Consider the following 14,110-nt stretch of genomic DNA (forward strand, 5'->3'; position numbering starts at 1 on the left):
TTTACAGTATAAATGATGTTGCCTGGGTGTTTCACTTTTTTTCAATGTGACTGGGCAAAGGATCCTACTATGATATTTGATTGGCTGCAAGCAAATCTGGATGGACTGTGCAGTATATTGGACAGTTTAGTACAGTCATGGTTTAGAAGCCTGCTAAGGCTGAAAACTACAACTTATCTTATAGTCTACAGAAATGATCATAGGCATATTATCAAGACTGTATTCTATAAGAATTACTTCTACAATCCAATACCAACCAGTTAGTGGAAAAATCAGTGTAGATTCTTGTCACGTCGACTTCCCGCACATCACACCTTTACTAAGTTCTCAGCAGTCCTTCTAGCATTATATATACAATCATTCAAACTAACCCCTCTGTACGATGCCCCTGTAACTCGCAATGGTAGGTTATTATCTTCTATATAATTCTCTATCTTATCTGAAATTAAAGAAGAAGATAACAATTAAATATTGAAACACTTACATATCACTTATGTAAATTTCTACGACCAATTTCTTGGGAGTAAATCCCAAATTTTAACCATGTCTTATCCACATCATCAGATGTATACTACGATGGGATATTTTATATCTACAATTTGATATTGTCATTCATTCTCATATTTACATTTACATGTCACTTCTTTGATAATGCCTGTACCGTTATGGTCTTGCTATAATTTAATATGCCTATGTTATTCCGTTTTTTTTCTAGATTATTTATACCAATGCATTTGGAGAACATCACAGCTGACTCTCACTAACCTAGGGCCTCATTTACATAATCAGGGAATTAAAGTGTCAGTATGGATGAGGATTGGGTATTTATTTTGAATTTTGAAATTATAAAACAATGTTATCATGGCTTCCTATTTGAAAAAAATCAATGTGAAACAACAGATGCCAAGTCCTTGTTTGTAACTCAATAAATGGCAAAAGATTAATAAATGTGTTAAAAGTTTGTTATTGTACGTACAATAACAAACTTATTACACTCTTTTGAGCTTTTTGCAAAGAAATGAGTTACAAACACAGATTTGTTCGATGTTGTTTCACATTAATTTTTCAAGTAGGATGCCATGATTGTTTTATAATTTCAAAATAAATACCCAATCTTCATCCGTATGGCCACTTTAAGACTGTATTATCTTCTTATTATCAATGATTTCTTATTGGGGCCACAAGCTTGACTAATTATAGTCTTGTCTGCTCAATGTGAATATGACCAAAGATGGACACTGAGGGTGATAACCTTGGATGTTCCACCCTCATATCTATCAGAAGAAAGCCAGAGTTCTAGCAGCTAGACTAGACTAGTTATTACGAACTACTTTGTGGCCCTAGACAGAAATTTGTTTTGTAATTTTATGCATTAGCTACTTTTTTATGCTCATTTTGATATTTTGTACATTTGTAGATGAGTTCAGAGTATTTTTGTAAGCTTACAATTTTTGGCAATAAAGTATTAGTATTATCCCTAAAAATGTATTGGAACAGTTGCGTATGTTGGTATATCCCAAACAGTGAATGATACTCTCAAGCCAGCTATGCAAAGTCTAGGGGCTAGAGAAATGATATTATTACCATCACTATTCATTGATTATTCAATATATTACAGATGTCTGTATACTTACCAACAATTTTGGAATGCCCCACTTTGTACTGTGTTATACAATTTTGTTGTACTTTGACTATGGAATGAATAGGAATTGATTTGATGCCTAGATGCTCCTGAACAGTTTCTATGGCAACAGATAAAAGATGATCTGGATGGACAGTGTCGGGATCACCAAAGAGGTCTTGGAACCAATGACCTCCCATCATGCACTACAACAAAGAAAGAGAATTAAAGATGAAATTACGCAAATCATGCATCACATGATTTCTTTAAAACAGAGTGAACAGATTGGCAAATCAGGACTTCAAGAGGCCTGCTGTACTCTGGAATAATGCATTGTGGGAAGTAAACACAGTTTGGAGCGTCACACCTATTGAAATGATTACCTCTATACTATTTGTTTTGTATAGCCTAACCCATGGACACTAACGTAGTTGGTACATTACTTTCCAACTGGCAGCAAATCCAATAGGGAACTTGCAATCCAGACTGAGCATGCTGAGACGCAAATGACTATGGGATTATCTGTGGTTATCATAATATCTAATTTGAGCTACCGATAAAATAAACCTTCCTGGTTCCAGAATGGTCAGGGTGACTATGAATTGATTATTTGTGGTTACAAACAATGTATTAACATTGTTTACAATGCTAATTGATTAGTATTTATTATCACATTTCCCATGATGCAACATTCAACATGGCGGGTTTGCAAGTTCCCTATTGCCTTACATTGCTCTGGTATTGTTACTTAGCGATGCTGGAGAGACATCGGTGTAAATTTGGAATTAACTTTGTTTTGACACTTGGTATAAATCTTAATTTATAATCCAGACCTTAAAGTTTATAAACACTCTTTCTCGTACAATTAATGATACATCTTTTTAGACGTGAAATGTAATAACCCTACTTAGTCTAGTCAGTCTGAAAGTTATCAAACACTCATTAGTTATTCTCATGTCATGTTGTGTTTATATATTCAAATGTCTCTGAGTAAAACCAAACACACTAACTCCATGAAGTCATAACGAAAGAGCCTTTCTTCTATATTGGATTCCATGTACCTTGACCTACAGGCCATCATTTGACTATTAACAGACAGACTTTAAGAAGTGTTTGCGACTCAATAATAACATCCACTCTTATTTTACACATGCAGAGAACAAGCCAGTATGCGAAAAAGTCTCACAAGTAGTGAAAGTCGCTTGAGTTCGACCGAGTTACAAAATCTATTTATTTTGCTTATTTAACATATTTACATTTGTATAGAGGATAGTACTTTCAACCCCATAAGGCTCCTCTCCCACGGAACTCTCTTAAACTAAATCACATCTAAAACTCAGCAAAGGAAATGAATACAGTTACACTGAAAGCACTGACACAAAATTACCAAGAACACCATACACAGACAAATCTAAAACCCTGGACACTGACTATGATAAGATACAATTACAGAGTTAAAACACTGAACAAATTATCAATGAAATTATACATTGATAAATTTGCAATAGAGTCAAGTTTATGCTACTGAAGAAAGAAAGACATTTGGTTCACTAGATATGCAAACAATACTATTTTCACTCTGAAGTGGACCATCCACATTGGTATTGGTGTGTTAGAACTATACACGCTAAACAACGCAATCAAACTAAAGTAAATGTATAAAATTATGATACCAGCTGGTTAAAATCTGGCAAGCTGTAAGAGTGGCTTGTGCTTTTACATTCAAGACAAAAATCAAATCAAATTGTGATGCTATTTCAAACTGAAACCTACATTATTCTAACTATATCAAACTATTAACAATTTTATTGAAATTATATTTTCAGTTCTTTTCAATAAAAACAACCATGAGCAATGTTCAACCACTCTGTAACCATAAGATTAAGCGTGAATTTTCCACTTTCATTTCCTGATATTTCCTTAAACATAATAAGTTTCCTTACTGTTATCCTTGTCGTTGTTGGTCCTCGTCTGTTGTGTTGTGGGAATGTACACGAATCATACACAACTCCTAGGAGCTTGGACTTTTCCCACGATGGAATCAGATAGCCAAAACCCTGGAAACAAATTATGAGAAATTGTTAAACACCATCTTTGAAACCCAATGAATTTAAAAAAATCTATTACATCCACCTGTAGAGATGGAGTACAAAATATCAACCCTGAAATTCCTTGCTGGCAGAGTCATATGTCTGATAACTCCACTTTGTCCATGCACAAGCAAAGTTATTGTCTTTGAACTGAAAATATGGATTAAATACCCTGATCATTCTACTTCACAACAACCTTGCATACGTCACTGATTCTGCGGTGCTTAAAATATGAGTCTAAATCGTTCAAAGTTGTCATTATCGTCCCTCTTTTTTCATGAATTATGCCTGAGGCAGTATTTCAATCACCTGGAAAATAATTGTAACCTAACAGTTTTGGCACTATGTACTTGACTATTGACCCATTGTGACAAGGCCCCTCAGGTCACTTATTAAGATAAATCGTCACGACTATGATCCCATTTCATTTACTGCAGACAATACTATGTTTGTGCTTCTTAAAGTGCATCAAGTGTGTTTATTCTGACAGTGTTAATAAACTGACCTCCTCTGGTAGTATATTCCCTTCATATTCCATGTTGACAGTAGCTACAGTTGCTCCATTAATCTCATCTAATGTTTCAGCTAGGGTTGTGTGTTCTTTGGGTAAAATTCCTGCCAAGTCTGAAGAAAGTAGAACAACAGCTCAATTTTCAGTACCTGTAATAACATTTTAGCTATGCTAGAGTGCCTACATTAGAACAAGATCAATTTATTCTCATGTCTGCCAATAGCAATGCTTACATAGTACATGTAAGTGGCGTGGATGTCATGGCGTCAACCAATAATTGCTATTTGTATGATGTGCCTTGGAAGTATAATTCTATTTCAGGTCAGAATTAACGAGTTTAACCACTCACTTTCATTTTGCTACCAAACGTACAAAGTTAATTTTCACCACTGAGGGCAGTCATGACATCGAAACATCTGTTTATTTTTGTCTCTCAACTAAATGTACATCAAGCTCCTATTAACAACAAAAGTCTACTTCATGTACCCCATTGTAATACAAAGTTTATGGTGAGTGTACGTTATTGTGAGTAGTACCCCTCTTATGGAACAATATACTACTTGAACTCTGCTCATCACCCACTCTCAATAAATTCAAGAAGGATATCAAGACACATCGCGTGTTTGCAAGAGCTTTCTAACTTTTTACAATGATCTAATATTGTTCCTGTATAGCGCCATAGAACATTACATCATATTGAATTTTGGTGCTATACAAATTATTTTGATATATTGATTAATTGATTAATTGATTGATTGATTGATTAAATTAAGTCAACTTACTTTTAGATGATATGGTACTTATTACTTGGTCTGCTTCAAACTGTTTGTCTCTTGTTTTCACCTGATAAAACACAGAAATTAAAAACAATAGCAATAAATCAAACCACCACAGAGTAATTTTCACTTATTTCACTGAAAAATCAAAAAACGCAAATCTGAGTATTGACTAAAATGCCATCTTGTACATGAAAACAAATATACCAGTCTGGTAATTAGTAAATGCTAGTCTTTCAAAACTAGCTGAAGACTGTAAAATCGCAACGTTTCCTAGGATGAGAATGTATAGGTTTGCATAGTTACAGAGTCCACATCAATATATACATCATAGACAGATTCAATACGAATAATTTTGCACTTGCAGGGTTATATTGTTTGATGAGGATGGTCTGTGACCACAATAAATGGTTTTGCTGCTGGTTAGTGTCGACCAGCACTGAGTAGTAAAGGGGAGAACCATAAGTCAAACACCCTATTCTTACCCTGAGTTTGTTGTTATTGGTAAATTCTAATCCAACACATGGCATTTCTTTATATATTTCTACACCATAGTGTGTTGTTAGAGTCTCTGCTAGAGCATCTGTCAATTCTTGTGTTCCACCTTTCAGAGACCATATAGGCCATTTCTCCTTTCTTGCCCTTTGAACCAAGGCACAGTTGTTTTTAGGAACTGGATCTGTGAAAAGACAGTTACAAGAGAATATTTAAGAAATTTTAGCTTTCGTTAAATGAAGACTCTGTATACATGATTTTCCAACACCTGCAATTTTTTTTTGCAATTTTCAGAGAAAAATCAAGTTGATCTTGTGCTTTTATAGGGTATATTTGCTATGAGCTATTGCATCAGCAGAAATAATATATTCAGGGTTAAACAATGAATAGTCATGCGAGATGTTTTACACTGAAGGAAATATGCACTTGAGCACAATCACAAGTAACTATAGGTGATATAAAATCATGAAATGCCTCTCCAGAATCCATAGTTTTTGAAAATGCCTTTATTTCCTGGTGAGGTGTTCCCTTTTTAATGGGGAAAAAACACATTAAAATAGCAGTAATTAAAAGTGAATGTGACCTTTACCTTTTTTACCAAAAAGTTCAGCCTTGACAATCGATCCATGTTCCTTTGCTGGATTGAAAATAACTGGAAAACATGACTTAGCACTGAGATGTCTAGCATTGCCAGCAAATATACCAATACATAATGGGTCTATTAAATAATCTGCAAGCTAAAACATAAAAGTGGTATATTATAATGGGTTTGAAAGAAAACAAGTCTGTTTGTCTACGGTTTAAAATAACTTTATTATCCGACGTTTCGGCCGTACACAGATGGCCTTCTTCAGGGAATCTACAAATGAACGAAATAAGAGAGTATACATTGATAAAACATACTCAGATAAAATGGTGTAAAATATAATAACTGCATGATGCCTGGTATATTAAGTTAAGGTGATAGGCAGACACAAGATACTGGATACCCCAATGTACTTTACCATAATAATAATAGCCCTAATCAAAATTATGGTAGAGGGTTTTCCTATCGATGCAAATTATCCCAGATCTAGACTTCCTCAATTAAAGACAAGTACATAGAACAAACCTCCAAGCACTAAGTTCTTAAATCATCTTGGTCATAGAGATTATCACAGACTCACCTCCTTACCAAATCTTTTGCTAATGAAGTCATAAACACTTTCATCCTCTTCAATTGGCTCTTTAACAAATGGTTCTTTTAGAATGTATGATATAAGTGGTTTAGAAAATGGTGCTTGTTTAGTGAGTAGTGATTTTAAGCTAGAGGGGAGTTGATACAATTGTTTGTTTGCATAGATGAATCGTTTCTTTGCTCCAGGGTGGTGTGGAAATACTGGTAAGATTCTATTGGCCAATCCCAGCTCAGAGGCCTGAAAATAGAAGGAAATGAAAGCATTACATGTCATCCCTACCGATCATTGTAAAACCAAAGACCCATGCTATGAACATCTAGACCGCAAGTTAAAGGTAGGACTGTCGGGGCCTGGCACCCTATTTTCATATGACTGACTGTGTGTATGTTTGGAGGTGGAGAACTTGTGATGACTCACTGGTCATTCCCTATCTGGGTTGTTCACATGCAAATGCCGCATATTTGAACAATACCGCCCTACGACATTCACAAACAATTTGTACATGATACATGACCTGTGTGTTTCTCGCATTTGCATAGATTAGCCATACTCCTCTTTATATAGGGCAGTTCTGTGTTTAACTAGGGATGCTCAAACATAACTTTTTTTTTCTGAGCTAAAAAAATGATATAAGAGATTATCCTCGAGGCAACTCATGGTGGCAGACATCTTGTGCAATGTAACATCATCACATTTATATGAACACAGTCAAGGGTAGCACAGATATTTGTGCTAAGAATAACAACTTTCCCTATATGTGAGTGGAGATGATCGTAATAATCATAATGCGTCATATAGGTACTAGACTAAGTAAATTCTAAACTGTTTAACTTACTAGTTCTAAACTGTTTCTGCCAACCACACCAGCAGGTCGAATACTTCTAGGTCCATGTTCAAAAACACTTCCCTTGTCTGTAACTGTGGTATTAACCCATCCACCAAGACGACTACTGGCCTCTAAAATAATGATCTATGTATAAACAAATTTACATCCACTAAATTTCTCTTAAAAGGTAAATATTTCATTGCAATATTACTACTAAACTAGTGTTAATTTTGAATTGAATTGAATTCATTTCCACCAGAAACATAAGATAATAACAATGCAAAAGAAAATACCACGAATAAGAATATGTTCTGGTGAGGACCATAGAAATAGTTCATTTGGAACTAATCTAGTTCATGGTCCTGACAAATATTGGAAGTAATTAAATGCATGTAGTATACATATAAATGATAAATAAATAAATAAATAAATAATCAGATAAACATACTTATTTACATTTGTATACAAAATATTACAAACAAACAATACTAAACAAATAAAAAAACATGATAGCACAAAGAATATCAAACAATCAGTAAACATGTTTCAGATAAATCTTTATTTTGTTTGTATCTTTTATATATTTGTTTGCTTGTCTTTTTGTAACACAGTTCTAGGGCTCTCTGCGATAGAAATGACCAAACGGCTACATTTACCCAACCTAACCTCACTATGATTACTATATATCTGTTAGTTATATCAAACTATTTTCTACAGTGATCATTCTACCATGTGTTATATAGAGTAGTTCTGGAAATATACACTACAGGAAGATGTGTCGAACCACACAGAACCCAGCAACCGTTTTACAAACAAACAAACAAACTATTAACTAACTAACTAACTAACAACAAATAAATAAACAAACAAACAAAGGGACATACATATCCATGGGGTATATTAGATATACATTTTTATGGATGAGTATAAAAACATATCTAGTATACCCCATGAATATCTGTTTGTTTGTTTGCTTGTTTGTAACACGGCTACATGTACGCACGTACCACACGTATCAGTGCAGTGTTGATAATACCGAACTTTGGACTATGTGACTGTGTATAAGTGTCGGAAAAGAATAAGTATACATTTTGCCTGCAGACGGACTAGTATAGTATAGTTACAGTCCCTCTATGCTGGAGGGACTGTGGTATAGTATAGTCATTACCGTGCACTCGATTTTGACTCACAATGACTTTGCAATAACAAACATGTGTACATTGTACAAACACAGTACAGCGAATAATCGAGCAATATCGCAGGTCGGCGCGTCTACAGTAGAGGGATCGAAAGAGTCAAACCGAAGGGATCAAACCTTACTTTCTGAAATGGAGTTCCATGCGACCGAGCCAAATAATAAGCCGACGAAAGACCACTTATGCCACCGCCAAGAACAACTGCGAGAGGAGGAACAGTCATTTTTCACAGTACATGATGTTCTTCAGTGAGACGTGGACATGGGCGCAGCCATATTTGTTGTTGTGCAACTATCAGTCATGCGCACTGACCCGTTGGTGTAAATTTGGGTCAAAGGGCAATCGAGGATACACGTTCGTCATCATTTGCAAAAACATCGAATACGAACCTTTCACAATATTGATAAAATAAAGCTAAAAATATAGGTATCACAACAGAAAACTACTTCTGGTACAACACAAGGTACACTGAAAACTACAACGAGCGAAAAAACACCTGTGTGTTTGCTTGAAAGATTCGGAAAGACCCGATACGAACAGCCCCTATATCAAGTTGTGACTGGAAACCTTGTCAACATGTAGTGCATTTACTATATTTCGCTTTTTTTTTCAATTCAAAGCGTTGAATTGCCGCATGATGGATAGTGTGTGACATCCAGTGCCGTCAATGGGCGGCCTCTGACATAGATGTTTACGGCATTGACCCTCATTCAGGAATAGCACTATTTATAAACAAACGTGCTCGAGACATCGGTGAGTAACGAGTCAGTCATGATAAACTATGAGAAAGTTTATTATGGTAATGAAATATTTAGTCTACATGTCAGGACGTGCATTGTACTTGCATGTGATTAGATAAAAACGTGTCTATAATTTGTGTAAAAACCCGGATGGAAAGTTAGTGAGAAAATGTTTGACATGGATACGTGATTGACTTGGACCTACTGTACATAAGCTTATTATACAATAAGCTTATATATATATATATATATATATATATATATATATATATATATATATATATATATATATATATATACATTTGTATACATGTTATTGTATATATATGGGATTTTATTACTTCAATCCATGTCCACGGCTAAAGGGCCAAGTTTACACACGTCACAATCAACAGTAAAACGGAATGAGTACAGAGACGGTTTGATTCGCCAACTAGTTTGTTTAAATTCACACCCATGCATCACTCGCACATTTTTCATGCGATCTATCCCTCGATCATTAAAAAGCTGATCACAGAAAAAACAACAGTGCCACAAGTTAAGAATATGGTCTTGATATTATTTTATTCATTGCCAATACGCAAATAATGAATTTGATTCCCACTCCAATATAGATAAAAAAAGTTACAAATTGTAATGACAAAAAATCTCAAACTTATTGTTTTCATACTTATACCAGTGATGAAAAAGTGCCACTTTTGATAAACTTTGCACTCCAAGGCCTCTATATGTGGTAATAATATGTAAAAGTAAAGACAGAATGCAAACAATAATTTATTAAATTACATCTATGATTTTGCCCTCGCTTTTGCCATTTTCTTTCCCTTGTTCATTGCCTTGGTCATGGCGGGGCCATACCACGACTGAAAACATTTCAGGTAATTTTTATATAACAAGTGATTTACATAATTGAGTGTCTCCTCTGGTTTATCTTCCAGGAATCGAAATTTGTTGTACTTGGGGTTTCTAATGGCAACGTGACGTACGACTACATCATCACATTGCGCAATGCGTAGCACACCAACTGCGTCCATAAAGAATTCGCGATGCGCAATGCGCTCATATCGCAAGTCAAACCCGACTTTTCGAACACTGTCGGTTTTCGCCATCCAAAAATTGGCAACCATATCAAGAAAATGGCAGTTTGGAAATTCTTCAACTCTTCCATGGTTTGATTTCTTAGCTGAAATACAAAAACCTTCTTTGCCTCCTGTAATATCCAACACAGTGAAGTATTTATCGGTGTTGGTACAAATACACGGTAATAATGATCCGTCATCTTGCTCAAACATTCCGCCAACGAGATCCAAATCCGACTTCGGCGACTGCAGCTTTTCGATAAATAATTCAAGCCTTGTCCGTTCAGTGAAAATAAAATCGTCATCAACCCAAAGGAAATATTTTGTTCTCACTTGACTAAGCAGTAAATTCTTGCCAGCATTGTATCCCTCCGCGAAAGGCATCAAGTAGTGTTTGATATTGAATCCTTTGATTTCTTCAGTCTCTTTAGAGTCATCCGCGATAATTATCGTCATTTTAGGATAAAACTTATTGATGCTCTTAACCAGTCGGTCGACTGCATCGTATCTTTCAAAGGTCTTTGTTACTACGGTTACCAAACTATTCACATCACTATCATCTAGGGAAACGTGTAACCTTGGCAACGCTGGGCGTTGTATCAGTACGTGGATAGAGGCAGTGAAACGCAGAAATTGAAAATCTATTACGTCACGTGCTTTGACATGATAATACACACTCCTGTAAACAATACACTGCAAAACTGTATTCACCGTGTCAAACCCAGGACCAATTGATATTTTAAGTTCACGGGTATTATTACCGATAATTCTTACACCCTGAAGAATCTTTCCAGGACAGTCAGTGTATATAATACCTAAATTATTACTGGACTTAAAACTAACAAAAGTCTGGTTGTGGATCAAATTCTGCAAATAATATTGCCTGTGTATACGTAGACCTGTTATTCTAATTGTTTTCAATGGCTGGACACTCAATCCACTCCCAACAAAATTGATAGGTGACATTGCCTGGCAGATCGATAAAGGTTCCTGTAAAAGTTTCTCCTTGTTATCCCAGATATCATATTCATGTTTCCTTCTATCGATGTCTTCCTCATCTTCAAGCGGTCCAACGATGTTATTACCGGGGCATGTACAATCCGTGTCGCCATTTTCCTTCCGGTTGTCGTCGATTCGTAGGTCTTCGGACGACTCTTCTCTCTCGGTATTAATTCGGTATTCCCTAGCTAACGCCACAGAGTCGGTTGTCCAGTAAATGTGAATGGTTATGTCTGCCAAGATGAGTAAGATAAGTAAGAAGACTGTAAGATCCCATCGTTTACGTCTTAATATCTGATATCGACATGCACACGTTGCCATTGCACAGGTAAGCGACTCTTGTCAATACGTGATTACGTAATGATACATCACACGTGACTTGACATCTAACCTTGATTTGTATAACAATAAGTCAATATCACTTTCTAACAGCAGCGTCAATCGTACAGTTCTAGTCACTGTCCCTCTATAGAGGGACTGTGTTCTAGTTTGCATAAGTAGGGTGACGTCTATGCATATACCCTATGGTATAATCATGGTGCATATACCCATGGAAGTAGGGGTTTTACTTCCATGATATACCCCAAAGTATAATCATAGACCCTACACATAGTGTCTATGGTATAATTCATATAGGTAAGTAAGTGTATGGACAATCACGTGACCTAATTACATAATGATACAAATATAAACAACAATGTAAACATACACAAACTTTCAATCATTAATTCATATATAGTTTTACTTGCTATGAATAGTACGATACTATATATATGTGTCTGTCTGTCTATCTATCTATCTATCTATCTATATTTCTACTTATCTATCTATCCATCTATCTATCTATCTATCTATCTATCTATCTGCCTGTCAGTCTATCTGTATATTTATTTACTTTTTGGGGAACGGCATGATAGACAGTCATCTTCATAACGGACAGAGGGATTGTAATTGTTGTTACAGGTCACATGCATAATCAGGACATATAGTGTTCAAGCTTCATGATCACCACTAAGATTTATTAAACCTCAGACCACTAGATTAAACCAAGAGGCTGTGGTTTATGATGATGGAGGCCTTGGAAAGCAATGAACATATTATTATTAATATAAATGTTCTAATTTTTCATCAACATATACGTATAGAGTAATATACTTTTTGTTATACTCACATACGCTTTGAGTAAACTTGAGTATGTATTTGTGTCTGTTTATTCAACTGTTTATGCCCCTCCCCCTCCCCTGTGGTTTTGCAGAAGAGTCTCTATAGCTGTTGTACTAGTATCCCCCACCCTCGGATATGAAAACAATTGATATATACAAATCTAGCACAGATACTTGGCTTGTAATAATGCTAGTGATTGAGGCTCCCGGAATGCATAACCTCATGTATATAGTATATTGCAACTATAGACTTCCATGCATTAGCTGTGCCTTGCACTCAGCATAGGTGTCATATATTTATTTAACTCAATGGGTTAAGCTGACTGTAGATCACAACTTGGTGATGTGTCTTTCAAAATGTCAACTGAATTTGTGAATTTCTGATGACACCATATATAACGAACGACAAGTGTACAAATTACTTGCTAACATTAGTAACAACCAACTTTAATTCGTTTCGGTAATAAATCACTAAATAATGAAACATTTCTTACTCAACATGTTACAGAACTTGAAATGTAATCTCCTTACCAAATTTCCAATAAATATTCACTTTACTTATTGTATGGCAATAAAATAAACATTTAATTAACCAACTGCAAAACTGTCTTACTGATTCATTTCTGTTGCAAACAAAATCACTGATTACTTGCATCTTTGCCATAAAACAATCACCAATCGCTAGGTTACTCATACTGCCCTCTGTGGACACATTTGATTTACCTTCTAACTTTTGGGTTTTTTTTGGCATAGAACTTCATTATGCAGCTCCCTAATATACATACATTAACATATTTAATAAAGTTAAACATCATTACTACGACCTAACAAAAAAAAATTGTGTGGTTCTGGGAGGATTAGGGATAGGAAGAGAGGAAGATTAAAAAAACACTTCATGCATGAGTGTCTACTTGAGGTAGTTATGTTTTCTGTTGCTTTCCAAATGGTCTCTCAGACTCTGTGTCACTAGTTTCTTTCCATCAGATGTACACCCATAACAGTTTAAATTGTCTTTCTAAGTTGATGTTAGTTTCCACAATTTTCACGATTTTATTATTCTTTTCTCGAATATGTAAAAAAATGTTCAAGGTCGAGATGAAAAACTAGGTGGGGGTCGGGTAACCAGAACCAAACATTTTTTTTTTCTAGGTCTAACATGAGTTGTAACATAAACAATTCTGAGATTGACTTTTCACAAGATAATATTAATTTATTCTACATAACTCAAAGTGGTTATATGATATGTATGATAAATGGGTATTGATTTTGGATTTTTAATTTATAAAACAACTTTGGTATTTTTTCCTAATTGAAAACAAAAGTAAAACAGCACCGACAAAGTCCATCTTTGTAATTCAATAAATTGCAAAAAGCTAAAAAAAAAAAGTGTTTAAAAATGTTGTTATTGTACGTACAATAGCAAAAATATTACACAC

The 14,110-nt window shown here is 35.1% G+C and overlaps 2 protein-coding genes across 2 annotated transcripts in view; both read right to left on the reverse strand.

Annotated features, from left to right (window-relative positions):
• The window catches only part of LOC144440259 (protoporphyrinogen oxidase-like), a 9,909-nt gene extending 956 nt beyond the window's left edge, over positions 1 to 8,953 (reverse strand). The window contains exons 1-10 of the mRNA XM_078129595.1: positions 8,818 to 8,953; positions 7,507 to 7,641; positions 6,660 to 6,908; positions 6,083 to 6,230; positions 5,484 to 5,677; positions 5,005 to 5,065; positions 4,217 to 4,335; positions 3,565 to 3,678; positions 1,635 to 1,827; positions 1 to 439 (exon numbers count right to left, since the gene is read on the reverse strand). The exon at positions 1 to 439 is cut by the window's left edge and continues 956 nt beyond it. Coding sequence (XP_077985721.1) covers positions 309 to 439; positions 1,635 to 1,827; positions 3,565 to 3,678; positions 4,217 to 4,335; positions 5,005 to 5,065; positions 5,484 to 5,677; positions 6,083 to 6,230; positions 6,660 to 6,908; positions 7,507 to 7,641; positions 8,818 to 8,916 — 1,443 coding nt within the window. The 5' untranslated portion in view covers positions 8,917 to 8,953 and the 3' untranslated portion in view covers positions 1 to 308. The remainder of the gene's footprint in view (positions 440 to 1,634; positions 1,828 to 3,564; positions 3,679 to 4,216; positions 4,336 to 5,004; positions 5,066 to 5,483; positions 5,678 to 6,082; positions 6,231 to 6,659; positions 6,909 to 7,506; positions 7,642 to 8,817) is intronic.
• A 1,268-nt stretch (positions 8,954 to 10,221) lies between these two features.
• On the reverse strand, positions 10,222 to 11,832 carry LOC144439798 (beta-1,4 N-acetylgalactosaminyltransferase 1-like). Its single transcript, XM_078129032.1, has one exon. It carries the CDS (start codon positions 11,830 to 11,832, stop codon positions 10,222 to 10,224), a length of 1,611 nt encoding a protein of 536 aa, XP_077985158.1.
• Between the last annotated feature and the right edge of the window lie 2,278 nt (positions 11,833 to 14,110).

Source organism: Glandiceps talaboti, chromosome 9, assembly GCF_964340395.1.
Source record: "Glandiceps talaboti chromosome 9, keGlaTala1.1, whole genome shotgun sequence".
Taxonomy (NCBI): Eukaryota; Metazoa; Hemichordata; class Enteropneusta; family Spengelidae; genus Glandiceps; species Glandiceps talaboti.

Excerpts from the sequence above, each read along its gene's own strand:
- LOC144439798 (XM_078129032.1), bottom strand. The coding sequence starts at position 11,832 with ATGGCAACGTGTGCATGTCGATATCAGATATTAAGACGTAAACGATGG.